This window comes from Peromyscus californicus, unplaced genomic scaffold (genome assembly GCF_007827085.1).
Source record: "Peromyscus californicus insignis strain IS unplaced genomic scaffold, ASM782708v3 Scaffold_17__1_contigs__length_78620276, whole genome shotgun sequence".
Classification (NCBI taxonomy): Eukaryota; Metazoa; Chordata; class Mammalia; order Rodentia; family Cricetidae; genus Peromyscus; species Peromyscus californicus.
The window spans coordinates 58,238,065-58,256,673 of record NW_026294469.1 but is presented as its reverse complement, the minus strand read 5'-3'; the positions used below and the strand labels follow the sequence as shown (position 1 = coordinate 58,256,673).

The window sequence follows — 18,609 nt, the reverse complement described above, 5'->3', positions numbered from 1 at the left end:
TGGTTACTAAAAATGAGCTGTAAATGGAGAAGGGTTTGGTGCCTTCTCTGTTCTGAAAACAAGAGCATACATTTCCAAATTTAATTCAAAAATAAAAATGCTAATGATTATTTGAATTATCAGGTTGAATTCATAAATTGTGACTAGACTAACATGGAACTATAATTTGTAAATGTCCAAAATAATTCACTCTCTGTTCTAGAAAACACTTTCATCCTGAACCTGAGAAAAGTCAAACTTAGGACCGCCTTTCTTATTTCAGTGGCCAAGAAGTGCTCAATTTCCATTGTCAAGGAGATCCATTTAAAAATGGCTTAGTATCCAAACATATACTGATGAATTATTCAGATCTCACTTTTGAAATGTGGGAACAAGAAGAAAGTTTGGCAAACGGGTGCTATATTTTAAATTTAATCATAAATCAGTTCTTGGGGATTACAAATAATGCCTTAGAAGCCGGCTGAAGACCAGATCTGGTCACTGAATGCTGAGTGCCGCACTGGCTAACAGGCCAGAATAAGGCACACACATCGGAGCAGAGCATTCGGGCCACAGTCATGGGACTGACACCCAGGGAAACCTGTCCTTAATTTATCCCGTTGTGTGCAGATTTGGCAAGGATCTCCAAACATCATTTACATACCATATGCCCTGAATTACCTAGGCACAATGACTGTGGATAAATATGTTTCGAGTCTGACTGTTTGCTTCTTTTATGAGTTTTGCAGCTTTCTCTTCATTTTCACATTGCTAAATAATTTAATGTGCTATTTCATGCTGCAAAATGATGTTTTGCTAAATCAATAACTAGTTTTTTTGTTTTGCTTTGCTTTGTTTTGCTTTGTTTTTTGGCCTTGTAAAGAGAAAGAAAACGTTCTTGAAGTAAGCAACCAAGGGATATGATTTATCCTATGTCAGATTCAAATACAGGAAATCGGCTATTGATGTTTTTGCCTCATTTTAATCTCTGTATTTTTATGAGGCATATAACTGCGACACACTCGGCAGTGAGTAGGTACAAGTCAAATGTCAGGATCGCTGCAGAATACACAATGTGTCAGCAAGTTCTCCTATTTAAAAGCGATTTCCCAAAACGCATCTTTCGCCACTCCTGCACCGAGTCCTTATACAACTGAAGCAGTATAACAGGCCCGTGCCTTAGTTTCCCGTTTCCCCCAATGATAGTGTCCAAATGAATTAATATTTTCCAGATTCTCAATCTAAATTTAAAGCTAATTTAAAAAGGTATACTTAAACCAAAAAGGCTCAGTAACCTTGAACAAGATTGGAGCAGAACTGTGTACATTATTTCTCATTGTGTGTTATGAGTTTAACTGTAAATTTCACATTAAAATGACATCAACACCTTCATTTTGGATAATATTTTACACAGTAGGAATATTCATTAATGTAGGATAATAGTGTGATAAGCAGCTTAGATATTAAAAAAGCAGGGAAAAGCTAGTCAGTCTACTTTTTACATGAATGAAATAAAGCTTCAAAAATCAAATAACTGAAGAATTAATTTCAAAAAATTATTTAATGATGTTCTCCCACTATGTCAAATGAAGAACATCCATGTTACAGGCATTTTCAAATGTAAAGATCTCAGAAGTATTACAAAATAATCAGTCACTTTTTGACCCGACACTAAATTTATTATAACATTCAGGACAGAATAAAATATTAAAAATAATTATACTTGTATTAATTATATTCTTAAATAAAATATATGTGCTATCAATATATATATTTGTTATATCCATGGACTACAAAGTATCTGAAATGCACAAATTATTCTCACACTTGATAAAAGAGGGAAATTCAGCAGCTATAAGGTCCATATTTATAGGTCATTGGTTGATCTTTAACTAGAAAATATAAAGTGCTCATATAATTCTTAATTGGATGTTAAAATAAGTGGCCAAGGAGCTGTGTCTATATAGCAGTACTGAAATAAACAAAAGTTAATAGTGTTATCTGAATTCTATCAAATACTTGGTTTTCTTTAGAGAACAAGGAAAAGAAAGAAGCTACTGTTGGAATATTGGCAACTAAAGGGTTAACAGACATATGCTGTATAATTAGGAGATGCATTAATGATTATGAATAGTAAATGATTTGGTGCAAAGAAAAAATGTAGTCAAAGGGACATGTACCTATCTTACATGTTTATTAGTAACTGTATATAACTAGAGAATTCTGCTATTAAGAATGTAGCATTATTGGTGTAAATACTTCCAAGGGTACATCAAATTGTAATCTTTCATACGACATCCATCAAACCAGGCTGGAGATTTTGACAAACATTAAACACAGTAAGGAGGCAATTATGTATGCATGATTTAATCTGCAACTAATTAATATGCAAATTTATTCATATGTTAGTTACTAAATTAAAAATGCAAAGAAGCCCTTATGGTGATTCTCGAAATTTTGCACAAACAGAACATTTAAAATGTAAGAAAAATGAAGTTTTTTTGAAACCAACACCACACTTTTGGTGTCTCTAGGACCTGTTGCATTAAGAACACTAAAAAAATAGTGTTTAAATACTAGATAATAATTTAAAAGGTGTGTTAATTTCATGTGAGAATGTGGGAACAGAAAGGTTAATCAGAATTCTCTCGAACTCTTAAGAGATGCTGTCTAATTATCAGACAAATGGTATTCTATTTCTAAGCCTCCTTCCCTGCTCTGGGGTTGTCGGAGTTGGTCACCTTCCTGATATCTTATGTAAACGTTTTGGAAGTTTTGAGAAGAATAAACAGTATTTGAAAGCAATCATCTATATTGAAAATTCCAGAGTAACTTTGAGACCATTTGGTGTTCCCTAAACATGCAATTCACTCCTCAAGATGGCAAGTCGCTCTTTTCGCCTTTGGGGAGTAGCTCTCTGCAAACACAGAAATACGAGGGAAATTGTGAAAAGGCTAGAAATTCTCCACAACACTTTCCCCAGAATCTTCAAAGCTATAGTGTGGCTAACCAAAGAGCAATAGCCTCCCCAAAAGGCAGGAGGTCATTTTAGCAGAATCTAATCTGGCAATTTTAGTCCTGCATTTGCAGAGTCCAAAACTGATTTGAATCTTTTATGTGAAATGAGGGATGTGGAATGGTGATAATTTAAAAATATCTTTGGGTGTCTGTGCACTTGGGAGCATCCCCTGACGTGCACGGTATTATGCTTTGGCATGTAATTGCCTTCTGGAGAATTGAATTTCCCCAGGACTGCCTACTGATCGGCAGCAAGGTTTTTTGTGGACCAACTCTCCTCTGATCACCTTTTCATCCATAGTCTGACCTGATGGCCAGGCACTCATCTCCTGAAGCTGGCTGCTGGAACATCTGTAGTGGCCTCAAGAAATCAACATAAGTCAACTGTACGAGAAAACACAATAACAGCTTCGCCGGCTCTTCCCAGGGCTCTGAACTCTCACCCACGCTAAAAAAAAAAATCTCTGTCAGTCTCCTCTCTGCCAAGTGACACACAAAAAGGAAGTTAACCATTGGCTGTTACTTGCCTTCACAGTCTGACTCCCATTTCCCAGCTTCCCTTAGCCCATTCGGATGCCAAGCGGACTACAGCTTGCCCATTTCATTTTGACCACGGCAGCCAAAAAAAGCACCACCCCACCGTGCGACGACAAGCAGTCTGTTTTGATATTAGTACCTCAGTATGTGCTGTAAGAGAGTCAGATGTCCCCAAACTATGTGCCCTCCCCTGAGGGGCTCTGTCCTGGTCCTCCTTGGCCAGAGAGGTGGTGTGCATGCCACAAACCTTAGCTGTGAAAACACAGGAGACTGAAAGACATCATTTTCGAGGGCTAGGAAGAAATGGCCACTGGTGCCTCTTCTGCTGGGGATAGGATTCACGCCCTCTGTTCAGCGTTTGCATCTAACTAGAAATATGACCTTGGATTCTAGTCATTCCCTGCAGGCCAGCTTGCATGGGAAAACTGAATTACATAAGGAGCTTTTTTCTTAAATAATTACATTGTAGTAAATGCTAGCGAGTGAGTATCAGGTTTTCTTTTTTTCATTCCATGAAATGTAGGGGAATATTTGGGCTCAGGGAAAAAAGTTTTTTTGCTTGTTTGTTTTTGTTTATTTCGTTACTTATTGGGGGTGTGGTAAGATGGTAGCAAAAATCTTTCCCTCCTAATACATGCCGGTTTCTCTGCACTCAGCGCACAGGATCAGAACAGAACGGCACATCATCTCTGAATACCTTGATCATTCTTTCTCGTTCTTCTCAGCACGAACATGCTGTTTTGTGAACGTCAAGGCTAAGGGGAGGGGTGCAGCTGGCGGGCACTGCACAGTCTGAGGATACCAGGGTCAGCTTCCATTTTTTTTTTTTCAGGTGACTCACTTTTTGTTGTGACCGAAACTGAACATAAAGCTTTTAAAAGCTTCAATGTACACATTTCTGCATTCATTACACAGTGTTAAATCTAATTTGTTCTTTTTACTGTCACAGGAAGCACATGTTTAAAGCAATCTGTTTCCTCATGTGAATGCTTTCCTGTCTGTTTCAAAAAAATTGCGACATACTTTACCCCGAGTAACCAAGAGGTGATCATAAATATCCCTAAATAGCATTAAACAGATATGAAAGACATTAACACTTTCAGAATGCCAAAGTAGTATTAAAAAAAAAAAATTCTAACAGATGCTCCTAGGTCAAAAAGTGAAATGTGTGTTTCCTGAAAAAACACTCTCATCAGAATCATAAATGAACTGTGAGTGGAGAACTTTGCCGTTGCTGCACAAACAGGAATCATTTCGGGGAGGAACACATGCCATCCACCGCCGGGGAGTACTCTCCATGAAAAGCCAAACTGCGATGAAGTTTGGAGAAAGCCACTATCTTTTGTCACCCACAAGGTGGTAATGATTCTAAAAGAAGGGACAAGTACGCCGGACCCAGAAACTTCCCTGGAGGACAACCATTCTTGGTGAAACACTGCTCCATTGGCCGGGGCTCACCAGCCACAGACCTTTCCTGGGGAACTGAACCGGCTGCCTGGTTTTCCCGCAAAATTAAACTGCCCGGGCAAAGCATTCATCTTAGAATGCTGAGCCCAGGCTCCTCCCAAGCCCCAGCACCTGTACAAGATTTATTCCTTAAGATTCACTAACCAGCTCTTGTTTTAGTTTTAACTGTTTTTAGTTTCTCATAGGTGATGAACAAATTTACTGTTTCTTTTCAGAATTCAACAGTGGCACTGAGAACACACACACTACAATAATTCAGCAAATCTGGCAATCTTCAGCTTTGCTTTAAAGTACCAGTAGAAACATACAGACACATTTAATGTCAGAAATGTACCTGACCTGTCCTAAAGACATTTAACTCTGCTCTCTAAGAGAAACGCTGGCCAGGCAGGTCACCAAGACCCAGATGCTCCACACACATTTATCTAGCCGGATATAGTTAAAAGACCAGGCTAGAGCCATCACTTGGGCTGGGAACGGGAGTCACACCTACAAACGTGGCCTGTGCACCACTCAGGAGGAAGCAGGTTTCTGACTGATTTCAGAGTACCACTCACACACTATGAGAGAAAAAAAACAAAAAACAAAAACCATGCATCCCTGAGTCACTTAGAGGCAGGGCTGACTTAGATATAAACAAACGCCAGCAGAGAACAAAAGACCAGGAGAACTACTGGGAAGACATCTTAGCCTCCTGTCCCACTCCCCACCAGAGCAACAATACAGCATACACTTCTGACGGCACCTATACAGAGCTATATGGCTCATGATTACAGATGGCTGACTGAAGACTTAGCAAGGCCGAGAAGAAGGGACACAAACAGTGTCTGCAGCAATGCCTAATTTCAGATAAAAACAAGTGACCCATGCAGGGTGCTGTTCTGCCTGCAGCTGAGTCTCTGTTCTGATGTGACCAGGTCTTACCTCAGCTATCCTATCAGATTATTTCTCCTCAAATGCTAAAAGAAGGGTAGCTACCTGGTTGCTTACATTTCCAGTGCAACTGTATTAATGATACCACAAACAAGCAACTGCATACATGTGTCTTGTGTGTGGCTAGTAAGCAGTACAGGGCACTCCAGGTAAGCTGCTCAGTCCCCATGCCTCAATGACTCTACCACCTTGTCTCCATTTCAGAAAATTCTCCCCTGGGTGCTAGCCTTTCCCCATGGAGCCACTCCACAGCGATTGCGTGCAGGACCACATTAAGGAATGGAGGGTCAGCTTCCGGGGAGGTGTAAGCCTTGACATTTTAATTTTATCTGGGTAGTCAAATGCTTTTAAGGTGGCGAGGGCTGGCTGGTGATCAAACTAGGGGCCTTGTGCATGCTAGGCAAGTACTTACTATTGAGGTACATCCCTAGCCCTTTGCCAAATGCTTTCAAAGTTAACAATGACCTTGGTGTACAGAGCTTTTCCGCACTACAGAGGGTGCTGAATAGCTGCTGTATGCAGCAGGGACAGAGTCTTGGTTAAGGACACAGGAATTACAGAAAGCCTGTGCAGATCTTAAGCACAGTTCTGCCACACACATGCTACATGGCTGTGGCAATGCTCCCCTTCTCTAAACACCTCTGCTTCTTTACCAGATGTAAACAGCTGCACCCGCCTTATGAGTTTTATAGGATTGCATGATGTAATACAGTACTTACACCTGTGATGAGGGGTACACTGCCTTTAGTACACTGCCATCATGTTCTCACAGGCACTCATTATGTACATACCCAGGTTTGTGACCTACCAAGAGCCCCGAGTCCAGGAAATCCAGCATCAAGTTAGAAAGGGCTGGTACTATCAGGCTCCTTTTCTGTTATCCCAAGATGCATTCCAATGGAAATAAGCTTGCGAGTCACATGCAGAGGTGCTGTATATAACTTGTATGGGACGGACCACAAGCATATGCCTTACTTCACCCAAGTGACTAATCGGACAATAAGAAGTTTAAAGAAACAAAAGTCCACTTGTGGTGTTATATGGGGTATTTATTTCTTTTTAATAAAAGACTTTCTTAAAAGGCCAGTCATGCTCAAACACCAGTGACACCACATCAAGTTGCATAAAGAAGGAAGAACCAATAAGGTGATGCTGACAACCAAGTCTCATATATATATATATATATATATACACACACACACATACATACATACACTGCATGGAGGAGCATCGAGTCTTCAATTCGGTGGGAAAGTAAATTTGACAAAATACAAAAGAAGAAGGGAACACATGCGAGAACGAGGATGCATGAGGACATGCACTTTCCCCTCCCCTTGGGAAGTCTCAAGTACACGGGGGTCCTCTACCCTTTACCAACAAACATGTGGATGTGGTTTTCTAAAAGGAAAGCAAAATGGGGTTTGCTTGTAAAATAATCGCCAATCGACCTACAATCAATACACTGAATCTCATTTCATTTTGCCCATGTATCAATGAGGCCATTGATAATATGGACCGCTATCTTGGGTACCTAGACAAATAAACTTTATGTCAAGGTACTAAGCGAGGGACCCAGAAGCTTTCCGCAGCAAAATTTCACTTCCAAAGCATATGCCTGAGTATCAAGTGGCGGAACTTGAAGCTATGGCCTATCACATTTTCAACCAGTACAACAGTCCCTGCAACTGGTTTCCTTCCTAGTCTGATGACGACGGCGACGATGATGACCAGGCTGTGCACACTCAGCTCTCGGCTTCCGTGCACTGAGAAATGAACGGAATACCCTGTACCTCCTCAGTCATGCCTCGATTCCCCTCTTAATATGTCAAGTCACTAAAGTTTGTTCCAACAGCAGCGTTGGTTTTATACACGACTTGCGATTGAATTATTTTGTGCCTCGAAGTTCGTTTCATAATGAGCAAAGCCAGGAAATAGTATTGAGCCCCATGTTAATACACCTGAGCACCTGTGCAATAGCCCAATTCCCCAAACGGGGTTACTTGAAAACATTACCGCTAAGAACCAGCCACCTACTTGAAACCGCCTTCTCATAGCAGCTAATGATATAATGATATACTGTGCCGATCAGGAGAATGAAAGCCATTACAATATTATTATAAGTATAATCCAGGAGGCATATTTAGAATGATATGGGCTGGGAGGGAGGATGCTGCAGGCAGGCAGATCCTCTTTCACAGATGATATCAAAATAATTGTTCCAAAACAGCGTTGTTATAAAATCTCTTAACTGGCAACAGCAAGCGGTGATGGTGATCAGTTTTCTATGTGTGTGTGTGATGAATGGTACCAATTTTCATGACTGAATGTACTACAAGGTTCATTTTTTTTCTGAGAAAACACGTCTTTTTACTATGAATCCACGCTTCGTAAGGAAGCGCTCTTCAGTCAGCACCAACATGGCAGCACACCAGGGCATCTTCCCACAGTCCGCTTTGAGGACAGGGCCGCAAAGCCGAGGCATGCCCCTGTTTCCCTCCCCTACCGAATAATCAAAACACGTTTAGTGAAACTTCACACACTCAGAACCTCCTCCCAGTACCCTGGAAGTGAATGCTTGCAGACCAGCTCCCTTCCTAGCAACGTACTGAATTAATCCTGCAGCTTGCAATGGTGGTGCTTCTATGCTGCTGAGAGATAATTTTTTTTAAAAAAAAAAAAATTCTTCTGCAAAAATATAGCTTTCACATTCGTTTTGGACTGAAATTTAGACACCTGGACAGAACACAGCTCATTCCGGTTTGGGGCTCTGAGGTGGGACCCAAGGAATCGCCTGCACTACCTTCATGTCCCTGAAGAGGGACCATGTGCTCAAGTGAAAGGCGGCCGGGCCTGCTCCGCCTATGCAGCGGGCTTTGAAACTGAAAACACAACCATTCGCATGCTGCTGTTCTTAGATCAAATAATCGAGTATTTAAAACTACAGAATTTGCCCGCATTTTATGAAAGTTCCTGCTCTTTGAAAAGGAACACAGTGGCTACACAAACACACCCCGGACAATACAGACCCAGGCTATTCCTTTGAAATGTGGGTTTTTTAATTCAATGCAATTTACTTTTAAAAAGAAACAAAGCAGGTGTCTGTCAACAGTCTAGCTGTAGCTATTCTGCCTCAGGAAAATACAACTTTGCTCTTTTTGATGAAACTCCTCATTCTTTTAGAATCACTGACACTGCTAAATTGTATTTAGCCCCCCAAGGTCTACCTCTAATTCATGACTTCAAATAAAAACTTTTGAAATTCTGTGAAAGGAAGAAAATACATCTTGGATATGCAGACATTGTCACTAACTGGGACAGGGAAACAATTTTGCTCTGTTAGGATGTAAGACTGCTACAGCCAGTGAACTCTTGCTAGCTAAAACGGAATGGCTTCCAACTAAATATCAAGTCCCCATCTATAGATGTCCATAGACAAGAAATCCAGAGAGAAGCCAGATGCTTCAAAACAAGCTTTCTAAGTGCAAAATACATGAAAGTCCTGGGACCATTCTCTTTTCTGAGGTAAAGGAGCCTTGCAGCCAGTTCTTAGATTTCTGTAATTAAACCACTAAGAGTCCAAATTTCCACACCAAATTACACTCTTCAGTGAAAATGAGAAAAGAAAGTGCAAAATAAGAGCTCCCTAAAATGTATTTCTCCTTCCTTAACACGTGAGTGCAGATGTATTGTTCTGGCTGCTGAACTCTTAAAGAAGTCCCAATAAATCTTAATAGGTGACACTGAATTGGAAAACTTGATTACAAATAATCTCACACACTGGGAAAGGGGAAGGGCATGGTGTTTCATGCCTACCTTAAGGCAGCCAGCTGACAAGATAAATCAGACACATACACAAATACTCCTCTGGTTGGAGGAATGAATAGTCTTGTTTCCTCTGAGGTTTTTAACTTTTTTAATTTGCAAAGATAACCTTTGAACAGCTCACAGATACACAAATCTGCCCTCAACAGAGAGCCTTGATTTTTGCTCCCCCTCCCCACCGCCACTTACATGTCTTCCTTTCTTTATATTTAAAATATGCACACCAGAAGTCTCTTTTTGAAGAAGGGAGGAGATTGTGTTCTAAAGTTCTAAGAAGTATTCTGAAATTCTCGACAATACAGAAATCTTTTAGCAAACTTCTGGGAGACTGGAACGGAACGCCAAATGCCAAATGGTGATGGTGCATATTTCCTGTGTGTGCTTTCTGAACTAATGAGTCCCCAATGCAAAGACCTTCCTGTACTTATTTCCTATCTGAGAATCTCATACAAAACTGAACTTTGTATTTAGCCTCTGAAAGCAATGGAGAGAATGAGGTTGATTTCCAGAGAACGCATCACTGAACTTAAAGCCCACAGCTGGATTCGTGAATCCTGCATTCACTACATGAACAAATAAATACTTAGTGATGAACGGTCTCCCAGTTTTCACAGTGTCCCCACTGCTGTGTTATATATGCTATATAAGCTGGGCGAATGCTTCTTGTCTTATTTGCATGGTTTAATTGCATTACCTTAATCTCCTTCCTCCCTATATATTTTTATAATTTATTGGCTTTATTTATATAATCAAATCTCCTATTTTAGTATCTTTAGCTAGAATATGAGCACACTAAATTCAGAGTTGATTCTATGAGCTGACCTAACATTTTAATGTAAACCATTACAATTGCTTGTATCACTACAGGAAAGGACCTTGAAGACACCTTCTGTTATATCTTATCACATACTGGGTGCTTCTAGATTCTCCATACAAGCCCAAGTCCAAATGGCCCATGCTCAATGTACTCATGACATGTTTAATACTGCCACAGCCATCTTAAAAGGGGTTGTATTACTGCTCAGGTTAAAATGTGTTGACATGAAAATGCACCATGAGATACAAAACAGTGTGTCTATGATTGCCTTATAACACTCTTGAGAAATCATTTGAGATTTCTTTAAGCATCTGAGGAGAAAAAAAAATCTGAAATACTTTGAAGTATGGATTCAATAGCATATATAAAACACTCAAATGATTTTTTAATGTGATGGAAAATATCTAAGAAAATTAACACTGTTAGTATTATCTACTTTCATTGATGTATCTGATAAACTCTCTATAAAATATAGTTAAGTCCAGACTTAAAGATTTTATTTTCCCTAAGAATTCATGTTCCTTGGGGATATCAAATGGTACCAAATACATGCTACAGTTTTGTTTTCTCAAATCCACCTAAGGAGCCACTCATGCCTCAAATTTTCTTGGACATGTTCCAAGCTTATTTTAGAATCTTCTCCTCAGGATCTGTGCATCCAAAATTATCTCTGACCACTTAAAGCTTGCCAGATCCTCCTGAATTAAACATAAATAAATAAAACAAAACTACAACTTAGCATGGAAATTAGACTTTACTGAACAACTCAGTTTGTGAAGATCTCCCTGGAGATGACAGAAGTCATAAAATAGATATTAGGGTAAACCTTTGTATTTCCAAAATCTTACAATGTTCCCTCCCAAAAGCCTGAATGAGCCTATGGAGAAGTTCACAATTAAAATGGAGACCAACTCCACAAATGTCTGAAATACAAAGCTGTACCTCTTCTTCACACTTGCTGATAAAACACACATAATTTCAATTTGATGACCAAGGCTTTGTATGTTTACATGCTAGTGTGCACAATAAAATTTCCAAATGACATCTGTTCCTCTTTTATTTTCTGTGCATTTCATAAGAATCTTTTTAAACAGTACACTTAGAAATTGTTACTTTCTAGATTTTAATTCTATCACAATAATTTCTCGTAAAAAAAAAAAGCATGGATCATTTCTCTTAAGCTATAATTTAATATTGTGCCTTTTTTTTCTTTGCATAAATGCACAACTCAATGTGTATGATTACTAAGCTATTCACAAACAAGAAACTTGCTGGAAAGGGTAGTAAAGCTGCAAAGTACCCAGATCATGAGGAAATATGCTTTAAAGTAGAAAAATCGAGACATGGAGCTCTGAATAGACAACAAGTTCACGTGTAGATTCAAAAGGTTAGAAATTCGAGATAAGTGGTAGCCTCAAGCACACACACACAGCTTTACTCCTGAAGTCCCTTCAGAAGAGGAAGGCTAGGAAATAGTGGGACATGGCCCAGGACAACGTTTGACAACAGGAAGTGGGGCTCTCTGAACAAGTATCATTTTCCACAGTCTTTCCTTAAACAATCAAAGTACCCTACACAGCGCTCCAGACCTCTGTTCTCCAGAGGGCCTGTCTTCTCTTCCTCTGTGGTGCTAAAGACTGTAAGCCTTGTGGATGATTCTTATACCATCCTATGTCAAGCCTTCAGGGTGACTCGAGGTCTCTAGATGTGGCATACAGTACAAATGCATGCTCATGCCTCCCACCAAAACTATGACACAATATTGAGCCAAGTCTCTGTCAGTCTGTCTGTCCGTCTGTCTGTCTGTCTGTGTGTCTCTCTCTCTCCCTCCCTTTCTCGCTCCCCTCCCCCTCTGCCTCCCTCCCCTTCCCTCTCTCTGAAGCCAAAGCACAGCTTTTAAACAAAGCTAGGGGATTCTCCCCACCTCCTTGACCCAGATAGCCTGAAAGGACCAGCCTCTTGACAGCAAGGGAAGTCCACCTCTTTCTCACAATCGTACCACAATATGTGACTATGGGATACCACACTGGAAATGTTCCTCCGCTTATCTATGAAAGAGAGAGGGTCCATTTCACTGGGGGCAGGGCATCAGTTGACACAATAGACTGAGATAGATTTATTCCTATCTACCATGGTCAATATCTATCTAAGAGAACATAAATGCCTTCATCTAATCTAATCACTGTGAAAGAAAGCTAACCCCGTTCTTTACTATGTGCTACACATATACTCAAGAATATGTTGAAGCAAGGTTTAGAAGTATCTTGAGTCAGACACATTTCATAATTTTATTTGAACTTAAAAATAAGGGAGAGAGAGATCTAAAAATACAGAAACCTAGACCTGTTGGAGCCAGACTGCTATAGTGTCTAGCACAGGCTGTTTCCTAAAATCAAGTAAAAATACACACTTTTTTTTTATGATGGCAAGGCGTGGGATCTCATTATCAGTAATAGAATGACACAACAAAGTTAGGGTACACTAACCAAACTGCAACTGCAAGAGACCCGAGATGTTCTAGACTTACCAAGTAAAGAGGAAACTAGAGTGCACAACTGTTCAAACCTATCTCCTTCTTTCTGCTTAAACCTTCGCTGAATTTTCATCTTGTTTCTTGTCTTTTGAAGAAGGGCTATTTATCAATGTATCCCATGGGGCCATTAAGACATTTAACCACGAAATGTTCTCTCACAAGAGTTCATCCTAAACTGACTGTCCATCAAAACCCAAAACTTGAATAATATAAACAAATTTCCAATTTTGAACTGTCATGTGTTAGAAGAAAAAGATTTTCTGTTTTCTGAGCATAGTGTAAGGGATGTGCCACCAACAGCAATAAAAACCCTTGAAAATGTTTTTGTAGAGACCAGCTAACTAGAGAAAAAAATATTTAAATATTTGTAACTATTGATAATTAGTAACATCATAGATACTTCAAGAACTCCTAAGAAAGTATGAAGATTTCTGCAAATTTTTTTTGCAGTGGAAAAACCCCCGAAAAACTAACAAACAACAACAAAAACACTCAAAATTTATTTTAACCTTAGGCATAGATGGCATGAGATAGGTTTAGGCCCTTTTAATGTATTTAGCATTATCAGGGTTATGTTTAAAATGTAAACAGCTTCAAGGACTTTATCATTTGAAGCTGTCATTAAAACTATTAAAATCAAAAATTTCATCTACATTAACTCTACCACTAACTCCAAGCTTAAAATGTGCCTACAAAAACAGCCAATTTCAATAAAATATAGAAACTCAAGAAATAACAACATGGTACAGTTTTAAGTGACATATTGATATTCTAAAATGACTATTTTATATGCCATTGGCAGTTTTATTTACACAATATTTTTCCATATTTATGGCTAATTTTGTGGTGCTTCTTCAACATTATCAAGTCTGATAATCAGCATACAAAATTTGTGGGGTTTTTTGATAAGACTTATTCTGATACATTCATTTAATAATTTTTTTGGATGAGCTGAACCGAAATCAAGTCAAATACACAGGTGTGTGGATTAATCTAGCACATCTGCAAACCCCATTATTCTTCCAATTTCCTAAAAATGAAATCGAACCAATGAGAGCACTGATTGGTAATACATTCTCAGAAATCTAAATATAATTTTGTCTTAAAGTGTAAGAACTTATAAGGCCCATTAGTCATTTTTTTTTTACATACTAGAAGATTAATTTAAAACTGTCTTTACATGTACAACCCTGGAAGGAAGGATGAAAAAAAAGAGAAGGAAACATGAAAAAGACAGGAAATATTTTTTTTAAAATTTTACATAAGGAGAAAATTACTAGCAATGGATCGGTTATAAACAAATTAAATACCTCCTAGGACAAAAAATTTGCAAATGCATGAACTCAAATCAATGTGTCATGCATTTCCTGTGATCACAACCAACTTTTCCTAGGTTGGGGCCTGGGGCCTGGGGCATCACAGCAGCCTCAGACACAGCTCCAGGTATTAAGAATGCCCAGAATGCTTTGGTTACAGCTGGATTCCTCTATCCTCACCTAGCATTACATTGCAAACAGTGACCACCTTGGCAGTCCTTATTCATCAACCTCTTCAGAAAATAGAGACATTCTCCCTGCACTCTGGGCTGAAACCCATGTAAATTTTCCCTAAATCCGCTCCACAAATCTCCTTTCGCATGCAAATCCATAAATCATCATAATACTGACAAAGAATTTAACCAACACATGAAACTAATACTCATGCTCTCCAAAGCCCTGTACAGGTAAAGCTCTGCAAGTTGAGGTGCCTTTTCAAGGCTCTCTTCAGAGCTTAACTTGCTGACTACCAACATAAGCCCGCAGCCTTCCAGCAGGGGCAATTAATCACCACAGCAAGGGTCAGGTAGCTGGTCCTTTCTACCTCTTCCACATTCTAGATGCACACACAGCTCTGGGCGCATGGAACCTCATTGACTTCTATTGCCTTCTACTGATACCAAACTGAACGCAGTGGACACAGGATGGAGCAAAAACAGGCAGTACTTACTGAGGAGGGCAAACCTGGAGGGACTTTTCGGACTTTCTTTGTCTGCACCTCTGAAAAAAAACAAAAACAAAAAACGAAGAAGCTGTGAGCTCCCACATGCCCAGTTCTCCAAAGGAAAAGATAGTAAACCAAGAAGAGGCTTTAGTATCTGAGAGGAAACTGAGAGCAGGGTAGGCATTCTAGCTTTCTCTCCCTCCTGTTTCATGCTTCATTCTACCAGAATTCAAATTCCGCTTTCCTGGTGAAATCTACCAGACTGGATCTATCTACCTGGGACGGCTCTGTGTTTTAAGACAAAGCTTTCTTGTGTGCACAGCCAAGTGACACACTGAAATAAGCAAACATTTAAAAAGTTATCTTGCTGTGTAAATTGTTACCATAATCCCTGGGGGATGGAAAAGACACCAAGCTGAGGGCTGACTCAGTGTTATGGGGAAATGGGGGTTGTCCTTTCTGGGGCAAAGTAGGGGTAGGATGGCATTTTTTAAAAGTGAATTTAATAAAGACTCCAGGCATTCAAACAGAAAGGGGCCTTACCCATGGCACTACTGTGAAGAGGCCTCCGCCGGGTGTTATTGCTAGAATACTGATAGTACTGGGAGCCAGGTTTGGTGGGCGAAAGGGTTCCTGGATTGCCCATATCCATGTCCCCTCCAAGGAGACTCTGCTAGAAGGTGAAAACAAACAAACAAAAAAAACAAATACGGAAGTTTAATTTTTCACATTTACCACCTCACACTCGATGTTGAGCGGAGCATTTACTGAGCTAAGACAATTAACCAAACAACTGCCGAAAAGCAAAAGCCAGTGAGGAAGCTCTCATCAAGTTCCGCGTTGTTAACCCTTTACTTTGAAGACAGTAGATGGTACCCTCTAAACCAAATATATTTTGAAAATCATTTTCAGATGACTAACACTTTAATTCCATAAGAAAATGTCATTTAACATGAATGTTTTCTTTCCCCATACTGGGAACTATTCACACCCTTGTTTCTAAAGGACTAACATGAATCTCATTTTTCTTGGAAAACATACAACTTCTCCCGGCTGCACACACTGAGGATGAGTATGGATGGCCCACTCTCTACCGGACACATCCTGATCATCCAGGACTTTGCACAGGATGCCAGATGAGTGGAGAAGAAATTCAAATCCCAGGGCAAACTTTCAAGATTATAGCAGAAGTAGGCATCCTCTGCAAACGGGAATGACCCTGAGGACTTCAGCATTCCCTCTTGAAGACGACCAGAAACTAAAATAAATCCCCATGGATTAAACATTTACCTGAACACTAACACATTCCTGCAAATATAAAGTTATCATGGTGTGACAAACTGCTAATTTTTCAAAAAATGATGACATAAGACAGATTACATAATATTACATTTTCTAAAAGCTACATAGAAACTTACCCACAATATAAACCTCCTGATTATACTCTGCATTGAACACATTGTTCTTTCAATTATTCTGATAGGCAATAAAACAAGTGTAGATAGTACCATTTATATTAAGAACAAATTTGCTATTTAATAAAGAAATTTTAAAATTAAGTACTAAAAAATCTAACTTTATCGTTACTTGTAATCAACTTTTACTGATGGAACTAATTACTGTCCTTGATAAAGTACAGAATGTGTTTTCCCTAATCTAAATTCTAATCACCATGTCACTCACAACAGACTTAGGGATGCTTCACTAACACACTATTCACATGCAAAATACTCTAAATAGGCCAATTATGACTCTGCCCCTGTTCCCTGGTTAACCCGCTGAGAACTGAAAAATTTCACAAGGCAGTCACCACCTAAAACAAAGGGTCCTTGTTTTAAATTAAGACAGCCTTTTTGATTCCTAAATAGCTCAACAAAGTGGCATGTCTTCCAGTGAAAGCAGTTGGTCAAATATGACCCATAAGCTGGAAAATCAAAAATTCGAAGCTCTCCTCACCACCAAAATATAGCTAAATATCATAGAGAGAGCTGGCGACGGTGGGGGGGGTTCTGTGCCTATTGGTGAACAATATATCACAGGCTAATCAGCCACTGGCATGCCTGTCTTCCCTGCTTCCAGCTTACGACTTTTTCAAGGGATACATGATAAACATTACTTAAAAAAAAAAAAAAAACTGAAGAAGAGATTCTAAGAGTGAAAAGATATTACTGAACAATTAGCTCATTGCTAACATCTTAGTTTCATCCACAAAGGATGAAAATTGGATCATTTGCCAGATAAAAATCTAACATCAGCACACTCAACTATTGCATTTCTAGAACTTTCAGAAGACAGGAAAGTATTAATAGAGGCAAACTAAAGCACCAAGCACATTACAACCAACGTTTCTATGAATTAGGGAATTTAGGGATATGACATCAAGCATTTATTTTTATCATCTTAGGCATTCAAATATTAGAATTTCTACCTGGAATTTCACTCTTGGCAAATTCTTCTCCATTTATTTAACTCTTATTCCAAGAATATTTTTTTTTGATATCTCCACTGATAAAGGTGTTACTGTTATATGAAGTTATTGTCTCTCTATAAGTTGGTAAATCTACCACTGAGTCTTCACTTTATTGGGAAAAGAGTTTGAAAATAATAATATAGTATTGTTGTTTTTACTATTTTACAGTGTGCTGAGCCTCTTGCGTTCTAGGCAAATGGTCTACCATTAAGCTACATCATTCATGACCCATGGAATAAGACTAGCTTGGTATCTGTCAATAACATAGACATTGTATTGGCAGCTATTACTCTTATTTTTCCTTTTATCCCTTTTCCCAAAAAAATATATAAAGTCCTCAAGCAAGGGTTGAACAAATATTCTGAAATATTCACTTCTCTTTCCAATGGGCCTACCCATTGGTTGACTCCTATTGGTCCTGGTAGCAAAGATTTCACTCCCAGAAAAGGAAATCTATGCAGTAGGGCAACTAAAAAGAAACAAGCTCGCTGCCCTGGGTTTTAGAAGATTCACAATAGAACTGTGAAAAAAGATAATGATAGCACAGTTAACTGGCTGGGCCTGACCTGCTTGTTGTTGATTTCAAAGACAATCTTCCTATGGGCCAGGCATAAGCAAATCAGCCTTCAAGTCCTCTACAAAGCCACATGAACTATGTGGAATGACAGCAGCAAAGTTACAGAGCACTTCCAAATGGAGACTCCTGACAATCGCTCACCCACCAAAAAAAAAAAAAAAAAGAACGCATTCCTGCTTCTTTCTTTTAGACTTGTTTGACCCCCCCCCACCTCCCCTTTTTTTCACTTAGACAATGGAATCATTCTTCTAAAGAAACAAAAATAAACATTTCCTCAGATTTAAAGGGGCACTAATCACCCCCACAGGGAAAATGAAGATAAAAATATATGCGCTCTTATTGTAGGGTCTACTGGTAAAATGAACAATGACTATTTACTATTGTTTGGTCTTTATGTCACACGCCTCACCCTCTGTAGTAATGAGAAAGATTAAAAATAATTTCCACTGCTGAAACACTTGGGTACATGAATGTTT

General features: G+C 39.1%; 1 protein-coding gene across 22 annotated transcripts in view; it reads right to left on the bottom strand.

The window, feature by feature from the left end:
* Tcf4 (transcription factor 4) overlaps positions 1–18,609 on the bottom strand; it is a 347,519-nt gene that overhangs the window by 108,708 nt on the left and 220,202 nt on the right. For 10 of the 22 annotated variants that reach the window (XM_052742440.1, XM_052742441.1, XM_052742439.1 and 7 more), the window contains 2 exons: positions 15,630–15,759; positions 15,093–15,142 (listed from right to left, as the gene is read on the bottom strand). The exons of 4 other annotated variants lie outside the window; for them this stretch is intronic. In XM_052742440.1, coding sequence (XP_052598400.1) covers positions 15,093–15,142; positions 15,630–15,759 — 180 coding nt within the window. Of the gene's footprint in view, positions 1–15,092; positions 15,143–15,629; positions 15,760–16,504; positions 16,633–18,609 lie in introns of those variants that run through there. 8 more of the 22 variants (XM_052742429.1, XM_052742433.1, XM_052742437.1 and 5 more) reach the window with 2 other exon arrangements.